The following is a 22,526-nucleotide window of genomic DNA, read 5'->3' on the forward strand; positions in this document are numbered from 1 at the left end:
TTTATGAAAGCCACTAAAAGAATAGGCAGATGAAAATGCAAAGGGTCATGACTTGGGGTTACCATGTTATTTTAAAATGTATAGTGCTACTTTGAAAGAGAATTGTTTATTACTATGCTCTTTTTATGACTGAAAGGTCATCAAGTAGTCAGTATAGAAGCTACTTTTTAATTGCTGGCAACAGCTTTAAGTGCACTTTCTTTAATTACACTTCCATTTTTTTTAAAAACTTGAATTTTCAGAAGCCTTTTATGTACCACTAAGCAAACAACTTTAACTTCAAATAGACCAGATTTACATCTTGATCATATTTCTGTTATAAAGCAAACTTGATAAAGTAACTTTGGTCCTCAAACAGCTGGGAAACTGTTAGAAACAGTTGTCCCCTCCCCCGTCTCTAATTAAGCACTAACTGATTTGATTACTGCTTTTACACTGCTTATTCTTTGATTGAATTCTGTCCCTGATTCACCTTTTGTTTGAAATATAAAATTATTTTCTTACTGTATTTATCATACCTACTGTTTTAATAATCTGCTTTCTTTAAATGCAATAAAACCCAAATGGATTGCATATTCTTTATAATCTATGGCTTTGGAGCTTTTTATTACTTGTCTGTTTTATTAAATGTTGTTTTGGATATAAATTTCTCCTTAGGTCTTTCATTCAAACCACACTTGCAAATATTACATACCAAGTTGTGGAATCAGAATATTTGCACCTTAGAATCTAAAAAAAGTTTTTAACCTAAAATCTTCGAGTAAGGATACTGACCGGAAGCACTTTTCAGCACTAACATTGCTGACACGCATAATGGGGATGTTAATAACAAAGGCATAGTTTTGAATTACCTTTTTAATAACTTAGTTGGCACAGTTATCACATCACAATTTATTTTGTAAACCTTTAGGACTGGTAGTACACAATTATAATTGTAAAAATAGGAAAGATGCTTTGGCATATTAACAAAAAACTTACTATTGATTTAGATGAACTAAGCTTGGGTCAGAGGGTCTCAACACTACATTTCATACACTGGAGTCTAGACTGGTGATTTGTGTCTAGGAAAGACACAAACATGATTCTTCTTATTTTTAAGGAATGAATTTTTTTGTTTATTGTTGGATGTAGTAATGTTTAAGTATGGTTACATTAAACCTAAGGGTGCTAAGCAGCAAAATATCACATGAATAGAAAAAACTCAAAAAAGTTTACAATGGGTCATTATTGAAATTCAGTTACAATTTTTTTTGAGAATGTATGCTACATTTTATAATATTTATTTTGAATTATCCCATTTTAAGAAAGTTCAGTGTAAGAATCATACACAGCAGTTAATATCCTTATAGTGAAAGTATGAACATTTATGCGTGGTTGCATATTAAGTCCCGTCAGGGTGTACTGTTGAGATTACAGGTAGCATAAGGTCGGATTTTGGTGCTGTGTTCACAAAGAAGACCAGAAACTCATTGGCTGTTGGCTTTAGCTCTCAAAGATAACTCTCCGTAAGAGACCCTTGTTACTGCCCTAACAGTACTACAAAAGGTTCATGGAAAAACATGGAATTAAAAGGTAAGTTTATGTTGGTGCAAAAAACTTGAAAGCTGCATATTTAAATACACATTTCCATGAATTCTGGAAGAGTCCTAGTATTTATCTTTCCTTCCAGATTTTAAAGGCAGCTTCAGTTTCAGATTATTATCTCACCACCCCCACTCTGAAGCCTTCGGGTTCAGGGACCCTTGGTTCTGAGCAGCACCCGCATCTCCTCTTTCAGCACAACCATACTTATTGTGATCATGCATGTACAGGTGCTTCTGGCCTCTCCCACAGACTGGCAGTGAGGGATTTGCCAGGAATTATAGCTTTACGTGCGCAGAGACTTCCTTAGATCAGTAACTGGCAGGAATTCAGGAGTGCAGGTTTTGCTGCTTGAAATTTAATACAGGGCAAAGTATCACACTAGCAGGTGCCTGCCAAATGGAGAATTTTGCCAGTCAATCACAATGTTCACATCAGATACTATGTCCAGGTAGGATGTTATAAGACATTATAATTATAGTCCATGAAACGTCATTCCAGATTCTAAACTACTGTCTTAAAGCTTTTATGTAAAGAATGACAAATAGCACTTGATATATTTAGTAAACCTATTTTATTTACATAATACATATTTTTTTCATGCAGCTTAATGAATTGCACTCAATGTAATAACAGACACTACCTTGCTATTTGAAATTGGCTTTAAAGAAGGAGATAACCATGTGTGAATTAAGCTACAATCCTGTAAATCACTATAGACAATTTAAAATAGACATAATTTTAAAACAGAGGGTGTGGCTAAACAGCTTTTACAGTTTACATATAAGTAAAATTAAAACCAATCTTTTTCAGTTTTGTAGCTGGATAGCATTCTTTTAATCTCATTTTAATAACTAAAAATACAAATAACTTAAATATACGTTATTACATGGCTCAGGTTTATATGCAATTAAATACTATTTAATGCCAACAATGTCTCAGAAATCTTACCAGTAGTGCTGCGCACACAGTAGGTGGTCAACAAAGGTGAATATGTAGAGAAGTGTTTACAGTTTGACAGGAATCAACTGATTCATTTTCTACTTCACAATAAATATATATCATCGTAAAGATAAAAATGAGAGTAAAGTCTTCTTAAAATCATTTTCATAAACAGCTGCAATGTTTACATGACATAATTCTCTCTACAGTGAGACCAAACATGTTTTAAATTCAAAGAAAGCTGTCAAAAAATACAGTATATCTTATGTGTTAAATTCAAATGCCAAATATTAAATCAATACATAACAAAAATAGGAATTTAAAAAACAAAAGCCAAAGTTTTTTTTTTAAATTCGGAAGAGATTTTATAATAAAAAATGGTTCCATACCCAAATAACTGGACTCTCCCTTTATTAACCTGAGTGTGACTACTCAGTATTATTTTGTTTGGCTAAAATGTCAATTTAAAAGTAAGCCAAATACAGGATGTCTTACTGGAAATAATACCCTACGCTGTTAGACCAAAATCTTTTACCACCTAGCAAATACACCAAATTTGTGGCTTTACAAAGTAAATAACCAGCTTAGAGTAGCATTCCATCCTACGAATGAGTGTGACGGAAGTGCCCCAACTGAACCCCTGCGGGAAAGTTCTCCTTGTGGTGATACTAGCATAGCAGGGCAATGTTTAACACTATATTGGAAAGAAACATTTTACAGATACATAAACTGAGGCACATTCAAGCAGCTTTCCTGTGCAAAGCATTCTGGGAGTAAGCTTCACCAGCTTCAACTTTTGTTTTTGATAGTAATTGGGTTCTGATACTATTTTATATTCCAATGAGAAACCTAAGTTTTTATGAATGTTTTTAAGAAATTTAATTAATGCATATGAAAATACCAAACCAAAGGAGGGGGTCGAGAGACCTACAAAGTATATGCAAAAATGGACGAGGGTTAATGCTTCAGTTCCAAGTATTAGTGTTTCTCGGGGTTGTGTGAGTGTGATGCTAAATACATGCACAAACATGAATGATCCCATCAGCCACTGCGCATCTGCGCATCTGTTCAGGCCGGAACAGGCACATCCATGTCAAGGCGTGGCTGTCTACACAGATCCAATGGGATCTACAGATGCCATATAGCTGGGAATCCCCATCATCAAGAAATTCAGAAATACAAATTCTGAAAAATGAAAGGTTTTCTGGCATTGGGATCAAAAATTTCTGCAGTCAACGTGCAATTAAATTATTATTTGGAATTACATGGTATCTAGAAATTAGAAGTCTTGGAGCCCAAAGACTTGATAGAATCTGTTGCCTAATTATGTAATTAGTTTCTAATGTGATGTTTATCTGAGAAAATGACAATGCAAGTGTCTTTCCTTTTCTTAATATCCTTCCAAAAGGAGTAGAAATTCAGTTTTGGTTCTGGAAGCTGGAAAACTTCACTGTTGCTAGGGAGCAGAGAACTTCTAGCTAAAGGCAGCAATCTCTCAAGTGCCAGTTGCTGACAGAGTATGTGTTGACTGGCTAGTGATTATACAGAATCAGTCTCGTAGCTTGTATGAATACTAAGCATAGGCTGTAACAAACCTTGCTTGGATTAGGCACTTAAATTTGACAATTTACCGAAAATATCTTCTATGTAAGTAATCACACAGGATGTCTCCATTTTCTAATGGAAATGAGCCCTTCCTAAGGAAATTAAGCTGGTGTGAAGGAAAATAAACCCTATTTCTCCACTGGCTTCACATTCACTGTGCAGGTGTCTCTTATGATTGCCATCTAGACATCACTTTCTGTATAAACAGCAGATTATTAAGTTTTCAGAGTCCATACAGCAGTTATTACTACACAGATACTCAAGGATATATTTCTGTTTTTATAAAGCATTACTCATGATGTATCAAACAAGAGGAAAAACAAAAAGTAATGGGAACCTTAGAAACAGCGGGGTATATAATTCCCCATTACATATTGCTTAACAATTGAATTCACCAGGTAGCCATACCTGAATTCATAAATGTGAAACATGGTCAGGACAAGGCTTGCTATGTCTATACTGCATGACATACACTGTTGACTGATGCCACCAGTATAACATCACTACTGCAAGGACATGCCATATCTGGTGGCTTGATCCGAGGTAGTTCAGTTGTCCTGGAAGGGAATGCAGAAAGCAAACAAAATCATTTGTAACAGTTTCACATTAAAAGAAAAATACATTGCTGTCTAGCAAGTAACTGCAGAAATTTTTTGGTAGTTTCTGAGTACCTGGAGACATTTGGGTCTGAGTGTTTTCAAAAAAGGATAAATTCATATTGGCTCTAATTTTAAGGTTTTAGTTGTTAATGACAAAAGTAAATTTTAATATTCAAATTATGCTTTCAAAAACTCAAAGTTTATTAATTTCAGGAACTTGACCTTTTGCTTCTCATTTCTTAACTCATGACAGAGTGAGAAACTTTATGAGTGAGATGCAAAAGACACTAGTGTTTCCTAAATCTTGCGGCAATTTAGGCATCAATCTGCAAGCAGCAGATGTATTCAGATAGAAGAGATGAAGCTGACTGAAACGCTTATTTCAAGTAGGTGTGCATGGAGAAAGTCAAGGTGTGACTAATGAAAGAATCCATAAACTAGTATATAGTTAGTAATGGGGTAATTAACTAAGGTGGATAATTTTGCATATACAACCTCAGCAACAATCTCCCTGTGGCTAAACATAAAGTTCCAAACAGTTAAGTAGTAAGTGGGAAGCTGGTTGACTTGTTGAATAAACAGTTGGACTCCAGGGCTAACGACCCTCAAAAAGCAAATCCATGCTTCACAGACTGCAGTTTACCTACGGTCCTCTTAGTTACTTCCTATCAGATCTTTAAACATTTTTTTCATCCTGGAGCAAAGGAAAGCAAGCCCCACTTGTGTTGAGTGACTGGTTGTAATTTTTTTCATCCTGGAGCAAAGGAAAGCAAGCCCCACTTGTGTTGAGTGACTGGTTGTAATTTTTTTCATCCTGGAGCAAAGGAAAGAAAGCCCCACTTGTGTTGAGTGACTGGTTGTATCTCAGGGACCTGCGCAGATGATTAACTTTTGCTATTTTCTTCTTAGTGCTGGGTGCCAGAAAGCTGAAATCTATTTTATAGAACCTTACAATGTATACATAGTAGCCCCCCTCCTTTTCTGCTTATATTTTTCCAGTAAATGTCTGAAAGGGTTGATAGTTTTCAATATACATACATATATACTGGTTTTTCACACACACATACCAATGGCAAAGTTTAATTTGTAATTAGGCATAGTAAGATATAACACTAGGGCAGAAGTAATACAGCTATGTGAATGTGGTCACTTTCTCTCTTGAGTCAAGCCAGATACTATAAAACTACAGTATCTGTGTCCACACTTCAATTAAACAGAGGTAGCTGAAGTATCAGTAGTTAAAATGGCAGATTAGGGCAAGGGGGTTACTGTGAAGAGCTCCTAAAGCTCGCGTCTTTTTATTAGCTTCCTTTGTCTCTTTCATTCTCTTACTTTTTGCATTGTGTACCTCGGCCTATAAAAAGTGCTTCTGAAGAACCAGTTGATATAAAAGGACATGTAAGAAAGGGAATGGTATTTCATATTCAGAGCTCTACTCTTTGAAAAGAACAAAGGCTGGGATACAGAAGATTTTCAGGATCCAATGCCAGTCTGGTCATTGGTTCCTAACCATGGGTGGTGGCAACCTCACATACCACATGCAACTCAGTAGATGGAAGTCCTTTGAAAGCTGTAGTTTTAGATGATGTCTGCGAACAGAAGGACCCTTCTGTAATCAATAACACTGAAAAGTCTGTCTGCATGCACTGAACCATTTACCTAAAACATTATTTAGAATAAAGCTGCAGGACCACCTGAAAGAAACACTTACCTGGAAAGTACCGTTCTGGCACTTTGGAAATGTAGAAGAGGAAAGCAAGGAGAGCAATTATATACATCACAAGTACACGAGGTGCAAAGTCCTGAAAAGCAAAACAAAACATGGTGTTCCACTGATACTACTACTGTTATCAGATTCCCAGTTTATTACTAATGTTGTGGTGAAAGCTCAGGGCTAAGTCTGAATTATTCTGATGGAAACTATACAGTCCTAAAGAACACACATCAGGGAATATCCTAAAGGTTAATCTAAAATACGTAGAGGAAGCGAGTTATCAGAATAAGCAGAGATGAAAAACCATGGCAGTTAGGTGCACAGCAGCAAACTGTTGTGCTAGCCCAGATGAACAGTACTCTTGCATACTACTACAAGAGGCACTCCACCTCGCTGATGATCACCTGCTGGAAAGGTTTTCCCAACCCTGAGGAATCAGCCAGTTACGCTTTGTACATCCAAGGATGCTTCAAAAGTTTGTGGAGGACGGAGTTCAATGTAACATTTTTTGGCACAAAAAATTTTGAAGTCATATGAATGAGAGATTTTCAAATTAGCTTATGAAAAGTGTATAGTATGGAAAAGCTCTACAGGGTTTTAAAAATTGTTTTGTACCTAAGTAGGTGTGTTTTAAAACAATACTAGTTGTTTTTTCAAAGTATTTAATTTCATTTTATCTGAATGGCAGAGGAACAAAGAGAAACAGAAACATCTTCCATCCACTGGTTCAGTCCAACAATGTGTACAGCAGGTGGATATGAGCAAGACGAAGCTAGCAGCTGGGAACTCTAGCTGGGCTTTCTGCATAGCTGGAAGGGACCCAACGACTACAGCTATTATTTGTTGCCTCCAAAAGTACACACTGGCAGGAGCAGGTGGAATGGGGAGCAGAACAGATCTGAATTCCAGCACTCCAATATAGCGTGAGGGTGTTCAAGCAGGGTCTTAGCAGCTAACTTAAGTGCCTGCACCTAAACTTGTCTTTTAACTTCATCTTCCCATAAACCTTGGATATGAATTCCACCTCTGAGAGTCACTGTCTTTCCAAGGCCATACTTCTCTTTTAAGGCTTCTGATCATGGAGATCCTTTACAGTCCACTAGCCTAACAGATCTTGTTCTTGGTCATCACATGCTTGGAAGAGATACAAGTCACAACGTACAAAATTCCGTACCTTTTATTTCAACAGTCGGTTATTGATTTCTGGTGAGAACGGAACTAAATGGCAGCTGCCCAATCTATTTTCTTCCTTTATTTCCAGGGGATTACAATGTTTAAGGTAGCAGGATCACTGACATCCCTCATCACTGTCTCACCTTTTTTCCAATGTCCTTTACGAAGAAAGCATCACCTTTGTCGTCACACTGTCACTTCATACTTCCCTTATGCTGTCACCGTCATCACGCTGGTGAATGTAAGCCTACTAACACTCCCTCTTCTTCCAATAAAATCTAATTCTTTGAGATAAAGCCAGCCTTTAAAGCCACACATTCCAGATCAAAGTTCCACTGTAACAAGTGAATGTGACTAAGCCTAAGCCTGATTTCTAATCTGAAGAACACTGAGATCTCACCACTGTTCTTCCTCAGGCACAAGTGTTTCCCCATAACACCTAACCCTACCAGCTCTTCTTCAATTTCTCAATATATTTTCTTTGGCAGATTAGATATATCTCCCTGTATGATATCCAAATCTTTATCATCATTCTCAAACGCTGGCCTAAATTCCAGTCCCTACCTTTATAATCCACATATACCCAAACTGAACAGGTCCAGCAGAAAACCACAAAAAAATCCTTGCTAATCACTCTATGTCTCTAGATCTTATCCTCATTGATCTCAACACTGCCCAGCAGACAGAACAGGAAACCGTGGGATCTTCCTTTACAAATCAGGACCACGGATTCATATAGCACTATGCAGCACTAAGAATATGTTATGGCAGAGAATATATCTCAGAAAAAAACAGCAGTCACTTTACCACTATTTTTGTAAAGTATACAACTATAGACATGAAAAAAATTATGAGTTCACCATGCAGTTACAAACATACTTACTAAGGTCAAAAGCCAGCTACTTCATAACACTCTACAAAAAGAAATAAAACTGAAAGGCAAAAAACACACACACACACAAAGTACTGCCTACGCTTGACTTACCTGTACAATGGGAGCACCAATGCCTCCATTGAGCCAAACCCAATGAAGAGTAGGAATCACTCCATATCCCGAAACAGAACAGAAGATGATAGAACGGAGCCTCTGCCATTGCTGTGTGAGGTAATTAGGATGAATCTGTGCAAAGAACACTGCCAGGATCATGGCCAGCACTGTGATCAAGTACACTTGGCGCCAATACTAAAATAATAAAGAAATCACAATTTTATTCTATTATTACAATAAGGGAAAGAGTAATTCTGTCCTCTAGATCACACACTCCAAATGTGATTGTCCTACTTGCTGAAAAAAATTATGTTCCAGACAACTGGTAGTTCCTTAGGATGATAAACTAAATTATGCAGTGAGTGGTACAAGGTCACATTTATTCATGCAAAAGCATTCTCCGAGTACCTGTTATCTTCCCGTCACAGCTGTAAGCCATCTAGAGACAAAGCTAACTAGGCCACGGGCTGTCCCAGTGAGCTCAGAAGACTGTGGGAGAGCAAATATGTAAATAGATAACTATCATCTAGTGATATGTGCCTTAACTTAGCTGTGAAGAGAATGTTGCAGCACTACAGGAAAGAAAACAGTTGACTTAGTATAGCTTGAAAGATGCTTCACAGGAAGGATGACATCTAAACCAGGTCTGGAGAGATTGTGTGGTGAGAGACCTCTCAAGGAACAGGAACCAGACACAGCAGGGCAGTGGTGAGGAGAGACTGAGGAAGCAGGCATACAGCAGTGAGGGAACAAGATTACTTTAAAAAGGAGATGATACAACATTTTTAAAAATGATTTTTCAGAAAGAAAACTGAAGGATGTCAGTGGAGTCATCATGGAGACAGGCAGCCATACAGTCATTTTATAAACTGACTTTTTACAGAGGTAACTGACTGGTATCAGTGCTGACAGCCAGCCAGCTAGGAAGGTGTCAGAAGGTTCCTTCCAGCAGGGACGAGGGGCTTGGACTCCTTGTCAAGGCGGATGTGAGAACAAGGTGCAGGAGGCATTTCTAACACAGATTACAGTCTCCAGGCAGACTGCATGGCACAGGGGCGAGAGGAAGCTCAGCTGTTTCCTGTTGAATGTCCCTCTCAGCAGCTTCTACTACAGAAGCAAATAAGCCAACCTGATGGAGGCCTGGCATTGTGGGGGGAGGGTAGAAGGTGTAAGAATGCTTACTTCAGAATAGGTTGAGTTTGAAGGGACTGTGGGATATTCAAGCATTGAAATCTATAGCTGAAAGGCTGGTCTCACAGCTCATAAGCTAGCAATATAAGGGACAAGAATTCATAACCTGGCCTCCAAGGACTTGTGCGAGCCAGTTAACTTCATCAAATGGCATGTTACGATGGGTTAGGTATGTGCCCAAATGTACAGTCTCTGTGACAGAAAGGCCACTTTTCAAGCTCATCCAGAAAGCAATCTGTGTTCCTTAGAAGCTAAAACACCCACAATAGCAATGGGATTTTGGAAACAATTAGAAAACCAGAAGGAAGAAAATGGACTGTATACTGTATGAACCATAACAGCTCCAGGAACTCCCTCTTTGCTCTCTCTCTCAGACTTCCGATTTTCTGATAAGAGTGTTACAAAGTATCCCAACGTGCTTTGGGAAGAGGTAAACAATGAACAACTTCAGAGAAATACAGAACAATTCCAAACTGCATGACTACACTGAGAACTGCATTTACCTTCTGAGCTTTTTTCTTTTCCCAAAGAGTTTTAACTTTCATACAAAATAAGTAAGTCAGGAAAGCTGCAGAAGGCACTCATAAAATTCAATTAATAAGTCAAAATATAAGTGCATTTATTATATGCTTGTGTCCCCAAATTATTAGGCCTTAAAAAAAACTCAAATGGGTCATGTTTAAATGGCTACAGTTTAAAAAATGCTCTTATACATTCAAACTCAATTTTTAACTTTTCTTTTTGCTGATTTTGCAAACTAGCTATGTTGCCAGTTTTCTCTTATTGAGTAGAAACACAGATCTTATTTAAAAATCCCAAACAGAGCAATCTTGTGCTGCAGACAAGTTTCCCTGCAAGTGAAGGCTGGGGACTGTGTGGCTTACAGCACCTGCGAGGGGCGTGGGAGCTGGGGGTACAGGAGCAGGGAACGGTCGGCTCTACTTATAACTACGATTAGAAGCAATTAGTAGGTAAGCTGTTTCTAAAAAGCAAGCTCTGTTTTGGTTCTGAAAGGGAGGCAAAGAACAAAGGAAAAAAACCAAGAACACGCAGAACAGGAGGAAAAGGGCAGGGTTGAAGGGGACTTTCTGAAGGGGAAAGCTTGAGATGCACTGAGCCCAAGGGATTTATTTGCCTTCTTTCCTGCAACATGTGATGACACACAGGTGAAAGGTTCTATACGCTAACATTTGGTGAGTCAAATGTTAGCTCAGGTGCTGTGTTATCTGGTCACCGTGTCACAAATGCCGCTTTACACAGGGGGAAAAAGTAGCTTTTGTGACATCAGGGACAGAGAGCAGAGCTGAACTCAGGACAGATGTATCTTATTTTGATATCTGCTAAAGACATACCCATATGGTCTTTCTCTAGCCTATTCTCATATGTAGGGATGAGAAAAGGAGAACATATTTGCTACATAAAAAGTTGGGTGTACACTCTCACAAATCTAACAAAGTTCCCCTCTATCTCCACACCCCCGCAAAAGTGGAGTTAAGGATTAGAAGGGAAATGGAAAATAGCAGCCAATTTCATAATCTCAACTAGTGCTAACTTTAACTTTAATCATGTAAACACAAAAATAAGATTTGTGGCTGAGGAGCCATATAACTATATGGAGTTACTAGAAAAGTAATTAAATATTTATAGCAATGTCTACATTAAATTTCATACAATAACTTGAAATATTCTTTCAATCAAAAAACAGTAAAATAAATATTGAAAATAAACAGATGTTAGAGACCACAGGGCCCTTTTGAAAAATAAATTTATGCCTCCATAAGACTTTCTTAATATTATACTATTCAAAAATTCGAAGGAAAAGTGGTAGGAAAGCTTGGAACCTATATGAAAGTTGGAATGTGAAATGTCTTAAAGTACTTACATTATTACAATAAAACGCATAAAATACTCCTGAGACATAGCATCCCAGTATTCCAATAGAAATTCCTGCATAATCTAACGCCATCCATCTTCGACAGGTTTTTTCTGATCTATGGCAGGAGAAAAGGTGATAGCCCACAGAGCAAAGCATACAAACCTAAAAGAAACAGAAAACAAATATTAACAAACTGAAAGAGAAAGAAATAAAAGCAATTCATGCATGATGTTCAGGAAGTGGTTAGGATAAGGCCCAGGCTTTCAAGTAGAAGGCACCTGTGTTTTACAGTGGAGGAAGCCGTGCTATTTCTCTTAGCCACCATTTCTTCATGGGTAAAGTAGGGATGATAATCATAAGGAATCAAATGGAAAAGGAAACCAATTTTACAATATAAAAATCTTAAGTAATGTTTATTTTCTAGTGGAAAAAGAACTCAGTGCACATAATTTAAAAATGTTGTCCAGGCTTATTTTGATCCAAGAAAGAGTTTACTTTAAAAAACATACTTAGCACTTGAGAGTATGGGAGTGGGGGCTGTAGGTGGACCAGGCTGGGCAAGCATGAAGTGCCTGTTGGCATGTGTGTGGGATGGGTCTGGGGGTGGGTCAAACTGGGCTAGGCTTTAGCACCTGCAAGTGCTTGCAACAGGCAGAAAGGGTGTGGGACAGGCTGGGCTAGGCTGCGGTGCCCACGAGGTCACATGAGAGCAGGATCTAGGGGTGGGCAGGTTGTCGCACCCTCTGGAGAGAACTGGAATGGGTGCAGGGCAGATGGCTACACTATAGTACCCACCAATAAGTGCCAAGACTAGGAACTGGCCACTTTAGGCTGGACTGCAGCACTGCTGTCACACACAAGCTACAGGGCTGGGAAAAGGCCTGATAGGGGAACTTGGCGAATTTCATTGCTAGGCTGCAGAGCTCCTGCTGGGGGCAAGTCAGGCCAGGCTAAGCTGTAGCACCCAGTCAGCATGTATGGACCAGGTCTGGAAATGGCGCAGGCTAGGGGCAGTCCATTATACACACTGGCACAAGCGAGAGCCAGAATGGGGTGTAGGCTAGGCTAGGCTGGACTGTAACACCTACTAGTTCACTTGAAGGTGGGCCAGGTTGAGTTGGTCTGCACCACCGGCTGGCAAATACCGACACTGTGGGTGGATCAGGTAAGACTGGGTCGCCCTGACTAGGCTGTGGCACCCCATGGTATGCGTGAAGACCGGGTCTGTGGTAGGCTAGGCTGGGCTAGTCCACAGCACCTGTTGGCTTGTGTGAGAGATGGGACTGGGGGTAGAACTGACCAGGCAGTTGCATTCACTGGCACAGGCACTGGCTGGTAGAGGAACACACCAATCCTGACCTTGCACTGGCTGGTGCATATAAAAGTCAAGTCTTGAGGTCACCCTAGGTGAGGCTTCTTGGCAGACCCCTCAACTTGACTGCTGAACTGAATCCCTAGCACCAGGAGGAAAAAAACACAAAATATGTGGTCTGATTTTGTAGTTATGTGCTGGGACTGGACATCCTCAGTTGCTGATGCCTTTGCAGTGAACAGCATGCCCAAATGCACATGGGAGACATGACAGCAGGCTCATCTAGGTCAACACAGGACACTAAGTGCGTTATCAGAGCAAGAAAATCAGAACAAGTTGGATCATTCTCCTGGCCAAGCTTTGCAACATGTTCTGAGTCTGCGGATGCACTAAGATAGACTCGGTCAGCCAACTGATGTTGGAAAGATTTCTTTAATCCTGGAGCAATGAAGCCGGGTCTCTGAGGTGTCATCAAATGAGAAAAAAGAAAAACTGAAAAATTTGTCCCACGTGCCTTTCTCCATATCTTAATCCTTCCCACTGTAATCTGAGGCCCACATGGGCATGCATTCTTCTCAGCTATTTAAATAATATTAAAAAGAATATTTTAAATGTATTTAGGGTTCAAGAACTTACATTACACACAATTGTACAATGTTAAAAATGCAAGCCCTCCCCACTCAGTCAATTCTCAGGGGCAGGTACTGACAATATAATGTGTCCTTCCAGATATTTTCAACACATTTGTCAAATATTTGTGATAGAAGAGTCTACACACACACTTGAAATATATACTTTCTTTATCAAATGGAATCATCACACTATGTATTTTGTTCTTCAATTTATTTTTCTCACGTAAGACCTTTCACAGAGCTTTACTGTCTCCAAGACAGAGTAATCATGAGCTGATCATCTGTGTTGTAGTCAAGAGAAAAGTCAATCTGATTCTAACAAACAATAAGCCTTGCAGCCAGTAAGTATCTGCTGCATGTCACGCACTGGAGGGGAAGACAAAGATCTGACAAAAGCAAATGAAAAAAAAAAAATGTTACAAGAAGTGCTATAGGATAAGTCAGTGCAGGGTACTAGAAAACCAAATCAAGGAGGGCAGGCACTTTCTCTGTAGTTGTATGTGTGTATCTGAGGGTGGGGCCAGTAAGAGAAAAGGAACACCATAGAAGAACTGTCAACTGGGGTGGATATTAAGGTTCAACTAGCGTTCATCAAACATGAAAAAGCTATGCTCCGGGTTTCTGAGGGGTCACAGGGGAAAGCAGCATACTGAAAAATATAGAACTATTAAAGAAGGACATCTGGGCTTCTTTATGACAGTTATATCACAAATCCTGTACATGAAAGGCTTTTACCAGCATTATGGGCTGGGGATACTACTGAAGAGTATAAGTGTGCGGACTAGAAAGACTAAGATGAAAGGTTATAGCAGTAGTCCTGGGGAACAATGAGAAGTGACACTGGGTATGAAGCAAAGGAGACAAACTAATAAACATTTTATAAGCACCTGCTAATTGTAAAAGGGCCTCCAGTTATTTTGCATCCTGATCATTAACTATCAAGCTTAACCAGTTCCCGCAGGCTCAGTGTCAATGGTCAATAACAAGACACTTAGCCCCAATTTCACTCTGAAGTTGTGTGGCTTTTGGATACTATGCTGCCAGGGTTTGTTGGCCCAAATATACATGACTATGAATCTTGGTTATCTGTCTTCTCAGATTATCTTTGGGGGTTACCCACCGTAAATCTAGAAAACACAGAGGTATACTCAATGTGGGGGCAGGATCTGAGGACCAGTGATATAGAGCAGGTTTGAAAAGAGCAAGCAGAGACGCCTGGACCTTGGAGGCAGGGAGACGGCTATGAAGGTAGACTGCCAAGTGTGAGGTAACCACGTAGAAAAAACGTGTAGAGGGATCTGCACCCAAATGTCCCAATGTGGTTACCTCTGGGCAGTAAAACACCAAGTGATTTACTTCTTCCTCAAAGTTGTCTGCTTGTATTTCCACATAAATAATAAGGCTTATTTTACTGTGAAAAAGAAAAGGAAAAACTATGGTATCACAGGAGAATAGTGTTAGTGGAGAACCCTATGCCTTAAAGGAAGTAAACTAGTACTTAATGAGTTCTGATTTTTTTTTTAAGATTCATCTATTTCTTTTTTTTTTTTTTTTTTTTTTTATTTTTTTTTTTTTATTATTTTCTCATTGGAAAGGCGGATATACAGAGAGGAGATACAGAGAGGAAGATCTTCCGTCCGATGATTCACTCCCCAAGTGAGCCGCAACGGCCGATACTATGCCGATCCGAAGCCAGGAGCCTCTTCAGGGTCTCCCACGCGGGTGCAGGGTCCCAAAGCTTTGGGCCGTCCTCGACTGCTTTCCCAGGCCACAGGCAGGGAGCTGGAAGGGAAGCGGGGCTGCCGGGATTAGAACCGGCGCCCATATGGGATCCCGGGCGTGCAAGGCGAGGACTTAACCACTTGCGCCACCGCGCCGGGCCCAGATTCATCTATTTCTATTGGAAAGTCAGATCTATAGAGGGAAGGAAAGAAAGAGACTCCATCCACTGATACACTCCCCAAGTGGTCACAACGGTTGTAGCTGAGCTGATCCAAAGCCAGGAGCTTTGTCTGGGTCTCCTCCGAGGGTGCAGGGTCCTAAGGCTTGGGCCATCCTCCACTGCCCTCCCATGCCATAAACAGAGTGGGAAGTGGGGTAGCCAGGACACAAATTGGTGCCCACATGGGATCCTGGCACATGCAAGGCGAGAACTTTAGGCTACTATACAGGGCCCAATATATCTGATTAAAAATGAATGTGTTACTGCAAGAGTTTTTTTGAAAAATTAAAAAAAAAAATCCAAGAAACTGAATGTTTCAGTTATGGTGAAAATTTTCCTTCTATGGAAAATCTCATTTGATCAAGGAAGTCAGTGTTACATCCCCTTTGGCTTGATAAGAAAACACATCAGGATCTGATCCTTCGCTATGTCTGTCTCAGCTTGCTATATTCTCCTGAGATTCAACCTCAAGCACCCAAAATATGTGCCCATCCAAAGAACGCTAATTACATTCTGCCACTCAAAGTATATTAATCTGCTTGGGAGGACAGCACTGAGCAGAAAGAATGAGTAGGAAAGAAAAAAAGTTATGTGTTTCAAGAATTAAATATAAATGCAATGTTACTAATTATAATTATGATTTACTATGCTGCTGTTGACCCTAAGAATTTGGGAAAATGTGGGTAAATCACAATTTTTTCAAAAGAAAAATAAGAAATCTCCTTAAATAGCCCAGGTGAGCTCATCTGTCTTTATCAAGTTGTATAGTATGTATAAGGTGGCTGCATTAGCAGTGAAGAAAGCAGGATCTTAAGGTCCTGCTGCACAGCCCCAGAAAGGTCACTATGGCTTTGGGCTGCTTTTTCATTGGCAACTGTTCAGACATTCTAGTTTTACAATTCATTATTTCTTAGGTAAATAAGGAAACTAATGTTTCCTCACCTTGCATGAACTGTGGTAGGAAATGAAGGAATAGAGGGAAGGTGTAGCATAGATGAGAAATCTTCGGAACAATTCTTAAGTATACACTGCTGTTTCACTTCATCAAGAATACAATCACGTTCAAATTCTCAAGTTACTCTTAGAAATTCTTGGTAATGCTAAGAAAGTAAATCTTAGTAGCCAAGCGAATGGGGAAGATAATGATGCGTTGTTGACTGGCTGCTGGGGAACAGGTTTGCTGTGCATGTTCTGAAAACATTAACACTATGTCAATTCTGATGTGCTGTTTGGGAATACTGTTCTTTTGTCATATTTATGATTACTCTGACAGGACCATACTTCCAGGCCCATGATTTATGCACTCAATAGCAAATAAATGCTGTGTGATTAAAAAAAAAAAGTTAAACAATTAAAAGAAACAAACAAAAAAAAACAAACAAAATCTGCAGAATTTACTGAATTTCAAATATGCTTTTATAACAATATCCAAACAAACTCCTATAATAACAGCCTTTTTTGGTGCTTACGATAGCAAATAAGTTGAACCAGGTGCCCTCTGCTTATGAAAGTGCTCTTGACCAACAACAGTGTCTGTGAAATAACTTACCTGGAAGCAGAAAAGACAAATAGAGCAAATCACAAAATCTTCTCTGGATGCACTTGCAGAAGGTAACACAGATGTCATGTCATAGATGCCCAGTGTGAAGAAGAGAAAGAAACCCAGCAAATGACTCCAGATGTTAACCGTCTCATTAGACAGAATAAACAAGCTGCAAAAGTAAACAAACATGCAGATCAGATTCCCACTGGTTGTTAACACTCAAAAGTTCAGGACAACTTTGGGGAGTTACCTACTACTTGTTCTACGCCCTGAACCTCACCTGCACCTTTCAGCATTTTATCATTTAATTATCATTTCCCTGAACCTCACCTGCACCTTTCAGCATTTTATCATTTAATTATCATTTAAGTCTTTCCACACCCCACCCACCATGAGATCTTAAGGTTGTTGTTCTGTTTTTGTTTTTGCCTCAACTCACCATGTTATCCTGTCTGTGTGGCAGTATCTGTGCATAGTTTCCCATGTTACCTGTCAACTCCCTGCCAGCCACAAACATTCCTCTTTGTAACACTGGTGACCAAGCACAGCATCTTGCTAAGATTATTCTCCAAATATCTATGGCAATGAATGTGCAGGGGAAACCTGACGTTAGAATAATGGTTTGAAAATATTAGGCATCTGGGAAGCTGCTCAACGCAAAGTTAGACTCAGTCTTAAAATAGTTTTAGTAAGTACTTATCCAAATGCCAAGTTACATGGACTGCAAAAAAGCAGAATAAGGACTATTAGTATGAGCACCAAGGACTACATCCCAACCGCCAAGGACACCACAGGGAATAGGAGTGCCTTCGGAGGCCGAGAACTCTGAGGTCACCCACCCCCATTTGGATCTACCACATGGGATTGAAGAAGTCCAAATCCTGCCTTGCAGGATCCAAGGTCATCGGACCGACAACCAGGAACCCTGAGTGGTCCTCGGAAACACAACAGTAAACTTCCTTCAGGACTAGGGAGGGGAGCTTTCTCTGGTCCTTGCCTGGTTCCGACTTTGGGTCCCCACCCTCTCTCGAAATGACCATCAGAATCGCTCCAGAAACCCCTCAAAACAAACAAACAAACAAACAAATCTAGAACAGATAGAGAACAACAAGAAAAGCTTAGAATCAGACAGGAAACGGTCAGCATGGATGCACTTACACCTCACTAGGAGGGACACAAAGATTAGTTACTCCTCACTAGGGTATTGAGGATTTCTCTGCACACTCTTCCTAAAACTGTTCACCTAAACTGCTGACATATGTCTTGTTAGAGTTATAGAGTTAGACTACCTGAAAAACAGCCAGGTCCAGCAAAATCATGCTTAACATTATAAACTGCTAAATACTAAAATTAAAACAGACACAAGACAGCTGAATAGTAATCTAGAGCCATTTTAAGGTGTATAAAACCCAGTTGTATATAAATTAATAATTGAAATGTCAATGAAGAAGTCACAGGATGTGGTTCAGAACTTGCATTTTTTTTTAACATATTGTTTATTCAATACCCTGTCAATTAATTCTATAACGTTATAAATTGTTACTGATGTTATGCTGGGGCTTTTAATTGATTGGGATGATACTCTGCCGGCTCTACCTTCAGACCACAGATGGTCTCCCCAAGACCATTGAACTTATCTGGACAGTAAGATGCTGGACTTTATGCTTGGTATATGCTTGCAATGAAAGAATCTCAACTGAACTTGAACTGTGGTAATGCAACAAGGTGGAGGAATCCACCATGGGGGAGGGTTTGGGGAGAGGTGGGGGGAATCCCATCTCTCCTATAAAAACTGTGTCACATAATGCAATGTAATCAATAATAATAAAAAAAAATGGGTGTTGTGTTCACTGTTTCAGAATGCCCTAACTGGTGTTGGCAGCATAAGTTGGTGAGGAGGTATGTCGCTGTAACCAGAATTCAAGAGGCTTCAAGAGGCTCACTGTGCTGCTCCCCCTGCCACAAATTAGCTCTGCAATCACTAGCAAGTTTCTTTGCCTCTATGGGTTTTCATTTTTTCATCTATAAAATATCAGAGCTGCATCTTAACGCTGCAAAATGGTTCTCTTAATGCGGATAGGGCATATTAGATTACTGAAAACTGATTTCATAACTAAAGAATAAAATGTTCCTGCAAAAACTAATCTTTCTGTTTAAATTATGCATGACTGACTCAGACATCCTTGTTTGTCAGCATTACCATGCCACTCTAACCTGCAGAATTTGCAGTGGTCACCCACGCTTTTTTTCTCTTTTCCATTTCTACAATAAACATCACAAGGTCTGAAATAATCGAATAATTAAAAATAAAGTGAATTATGCATCATAAAACTGAAACTTAATCCTTTACAGGGATCAAAGATAAAGACTACTTACAGGCAAAGGAGGGAATGCACAAATGTGCTGGAAAATACTCAGCACTGTTCTGACAGTCAGCATTCTGCTCTATCTTTTGCCCTAGACCTTCTCATTTTGTGAAAACCAGTACAACCTGATTAACTGCAACAAGAGGCAGTATCTTTCCATAATCTTTCCCACCAAGAGATTTGGCACAACTGGTATAATCAACAGAACATTCTCCTCACATCCAAAGTTTGTCTCAGTCATTCTTGAACGGTAAAAAGAGGGCAAAGGAGGAACGAGGAGAGATCCAGCTGGTGGGCAGGGCACTTGGAAAAACGTCTCACAGATGGTCTACCCTTGTCACACGAGAAGTTGTTCCGTACTGCGTTCAGTGTCAAAGCCTCCTCCTCGTTGCTGTCTGAAATCACTGCTGTTTGGTAAGTGCTTATTAGGTACTGGGCCTTGTGCAGTGTTTTACATACACAGCCTCACCCATCCCTTCCTACCTCCTGCAGCAGGTACTGTCATCATCTGTTGCTATGGTTTGAACATGATCCGGTTCTAGGATTTACACTGTAAACCCTAAAGTCTTAAGTTAATGGTACTAAGGAGGCAAAAAAAAAAAAAAAAAAACACCCCACGTGATTTTGTTATTTACAAGGTGGGCCCAGTGGGAGGTCCTAAGTCACTGGGGGCATGCTCTTGGACAAGAGTTCTGACCGGAAGTAAGTTTAAGTAGGTTTTAAAAGTCGAGCCCAGGTGCTCTACTTCCCGGGAGCCACCTGACTTTCCTCCACCAGTGCTGCATCACTGCGATTTAAGTCTTCGGCACCCACAGTGCAGCCCATGGGGCCACCACTCCTTGAACTTGAGCCTCCCAGACTGTGATCTACATAAATCTGATCCCTTCCACAGCACGTCTTGGCAATTTTCATTTTCGTGTGAAGAAGCTGACTAAAATACTCTAATTTTTACAGGTAGGGAGATGTAAGGTTCTGAGAAGTTAACTTTGGCTGAAGGTCCCACAGCTGTTTAGTAGCAGATTTGAACACCCAAGTCTTTTTAAATTCAAGGGCCCAGATCTAATGCATTTTCCTTATGCATCATTGAAGGAGATTTGGACCCTATATTGGGATGCATAAGATCGTTTCTAAGTGGGTATAAAGTATTGAAGGCAACTCACTCACTGCTCTATCCTTGGGGAGTTGCACAGCCTTGCAGGGCCTGGCTGACTCTTTGTGTAATTACTCACGCTTGAGACAACAGAAAGCAGCAACTGGGATTCAACTTGTCAAGGCGTGTGGGCCAGCAGCTCGAGCAAAAGAGGGATGGACAGTGACGTCACAGAGCCCGTTTCAAGGCAGGACCAAAGGAAAGGGAAAGAACATGCTAGAAAGGCAATCAAGAATCAGTATGTGGTTGCTGCTTCAGCAACTCAGAGACCCACATTCCTGCACTGGGGTCGGCCACTGGAGTGACATGGGATTCACCGCCACCTGTAGTTTTACAGGATCCTGTACTTTCCCACATGGGAAGTTTCAACAAAATACTATTCTCAAAAACCAGAAGAGTGATTTTTTCAGTTCTGCTTTTTTCCCCCTTGTTTTAGAAAACACAGGCTTTCAAGAGGGGTTCTGGTTGGAAACATTTAGGATGCTGAAGGAGTTTCTGCGATGCTGTAGTGCAGGTGGATGGCTCTGTTCCAGGCCCTTCTCGCTACAGCCTTTTTCACAATGGCTATTACGTAATGGTGTCATTATTCCTTTAGTCTGTCACCCTTCCTTTAGTCTGTCACCCTGGTTTCACTTTAACAGCTTCATAACGAGGGTCACGCCTGGTGTGTTCTGCAGGACCTGGGTCAGGGCTCGGCACCTGGCAGGGGTTCCCTAAGTCTCTGAAAAAACGAATAGATGACGGCTTTCTCAACACCCAGGGAGGGCAACGTGAATTTGTTTCCTATTACACGGTCACCGGTATCTAACTGAAAGCTTCTGAATTCTCACGGGGCTGAGCCAAAAACAAACAAAGCTTAGGGAAGACGCCGGGCAAACATGGCTCTGCCACTGTGCGTGCGGTTGATTCCAACACGTATCTCAACGGGTACCAGAGGCAAGGAAGGATGCGACAGCGCACTGTAGGCAGCAGACGGCCATAGGCGACTCGGTAATTAGGATCCCTGTTACTATCAGGATGCTTCCGTGGATCAAGCACCCTGGTGGGGCCGGAGGGAGACGAGGGGCGGCAGAGAGATGAAAGGACGGGGCAAGATGGGCACGAAGGACAGCGAGGGTAGGAGGGCGGGCAGACATAAAGGAGGTAGGCGAAGGGAAAGGGGCGCGCCGGGCGGGGGCAGCCAGACTGTACCTTTTGATACACAGCCTGGAGGGCAGGTAGGCCCGGTAGCCGTCGGTGATGTAAGGGTTGTCCTTGAGGGACACGGGGATCTGCTCGTAGGTGTAGAGGCGGATGCCGCGGGGCACCAGGACCGGCCAGTACTGGTAGCTGCCCAGCTCGATGTAGTGCGCGCTCTTGAGCAGCTTCTGATGCATCCTTCTCGGCCGCCGGCGTTCCCGGCTCCGCCTCCCCGGGGAGGGGGCCTGGCCGCTGGAGCCCCCGCCCCGGAGCCCGCGGACACTGCGCGAGGTCCTCCGCCGCCGCGGCTGCCCAGGCCCGGCCCCGCTCGCGCCTCGGCCGCCGCCGTCGCCGTCCACGCCGCGCGGCCCCGGCGGCGTCGCTGCCCTCTCTGACGTCAGCGCGCCGCGCGGCCCCGCCCCTGGGCGCGCGGTCGGGGCGCGGGCGGCTGGAGCGCCGCGGTGCGGCGGCGCGGGGGGTTTCTCGTCAGCGCTGAGGAGAGCCGAGAACTCAGAACCCGACGGGCGCCTGCGATGTGGACTTTCCCCCCCTTTCCACGGATTCAGGAAAAGTAATAGTCGTTGCATCTTGAGAAATCAAAGGGAAAAAAGTCACAGGGTGAAAAAAATACTCCACCACGCCTCAGGTCGGTTTCTTCCTGAAGCCACCCGCTTGGAAGGGGCTTGGGAGTTTGCGGAGCTGGAGGCCACCCCCACGAGGGGCTGGAAGGAAA

At 41.3% G+C, this 22,526-nt stretch overlaps 1 protein-coding gene across 2 annotated transcripts; it reads right to left on the minus strand.

Moving 5' to 3' along the window:
• Positions 1-765: 765 nt before the first annotated feature.
• PAQR3 (progestin and adipoQ receptor family member 3) lies at positions 766-22,141 on the minus strand. 2 transcript variants are annotated; one of them, XM_040967504.1, is made up of 7 exons: positions 21,806-22,045; positions 17,105-17,267; positions 11,676-11,831; positions 8,600-8,797; positions 6,439-6,529; positions 4,537-4,685; positions 766-1,061 (listed from the first exon to the last, which is right to left on the minus strand). In XM_040967504.1, the coding sequence occupies exons 1-6, from the start codon at positions 21,988-21,990 to the stop codon at positions 4,543-4,545; spliced, it is 936 nt and encodes a 311-aa protein (XP_040823438.1). In that variant the 5' UTR covers positions 21,991-22,045; the 3' UTR covers positions 766-1,061; positions 4,537-4,542. The 2 variants fall into 2 exon arrangements, with proteins under 2 accessions (XP_040823438.1, XP_040823437.1); XM_040967503.1 differs by lacking the exon at positions 766-1,061 and having other exon boundaries at positions 2,139-4,685; positions 21,806-22,141.
• Between the last annotated feature and the right edge of the window lie 385 nt (positions 22,142-22,526).

The sequence above is a fragment of the Ochotona curzoniae genome, unplaced genomic scaffold (assembly GCF_017591425.1).
Source record: "Ochotona curzoniae isolate NIBS_2020 unplaced genomic scaffold, NIBS_Ocur_1.0 scaffold_4506, whole genome shotgun sequence".
In the NCBI taxonomy this organism is placed as follows: domain Eukaryota; kingdom Metazoa; phylum Chordata; class Mammalia; order Lagomorpha; family Ochotonidae; genus Ochotona; species Ochotona curzoniae.